Source organism: Etheostoma spectabile, chromosome 2 (genome assembly GCF_008692095.1).
Source record: "Etheostoma spectabile isolate EspeVRDwgs_2016 chromosome 2, UIUC_Espe_1.0, whole genome shotgun sequence".
In the NCBI taxonomy this organism is placed as follows: domain Eukaryota; kingdom Metazoa; phylum Chordata; class Actinopteri; order Perciformes; family Percidae; genus Etheostoma; species Etheostoma spectabile.
The window spans coordinates 22,830,180-22,830,582 of NC_045734.1; the positions used below are offsets into that span (position 1 = coordinate 22,830,180).

General features: G+C 35.7%; 1 protein-coding gene across 4 annotated transcripts in view; it reads right to left on the reverse strand.

The window, feature by feature from the left end:
- krt98 (keratin 98) overlaps positions 1–403 on the reverse strand; it is a 16,827-nt gene that overhangs the window by 16,110 nt on the left and 314 nt on the right. For all 4 annotated transcript variants that reach the window (XM_032536338.1, XM_032536330.1, XM_032536355.1 and 1 more), the window contains exon 1: positions 364–403. This exon is cut by the window's right edge. In XM_032536338.1, the coding sequence (XP_032392229.1) occupies positions 364–403 (40 nt within the window). The remainder of the gene's footprint in view (positions 1–363) is intronic.

The following is a 403-nucleotide window of genomic DNA, read 5'->3' on the forward strand; positions in this document are numbered from 1 at the left end:
GATTAGTTACCCTTTTTCAGAAGGGTAACAAATTATTAGTTTCCCTTTATCAAAAGGGTAACTAATCATTCTAATCTAACTAATCTTTCAGAAGGGTAATTACCCTTTACTAATACATAATAATAACAATTTTTATGGTTAAATGAAGAAATGTATTTGCAGCCTTTGCAAAATAATGTGCTGTAAAATATTGACTCATTATAGCAACTTCCTGATACATTGGCTGGGCTCTGCAGTAAACCTACACTGCATCCTTTTGCGATTATTACACACCAACAGATCTCTTCCCACACAGTCACAGTAAAAGATGAGAAGAGGAAGGTAACAGAAAACACAGAAACACACACATCTGTCTCCTCTCACCTTGTCCTTCAGGTCATCGATGATGGCAAAGTATTTGGTG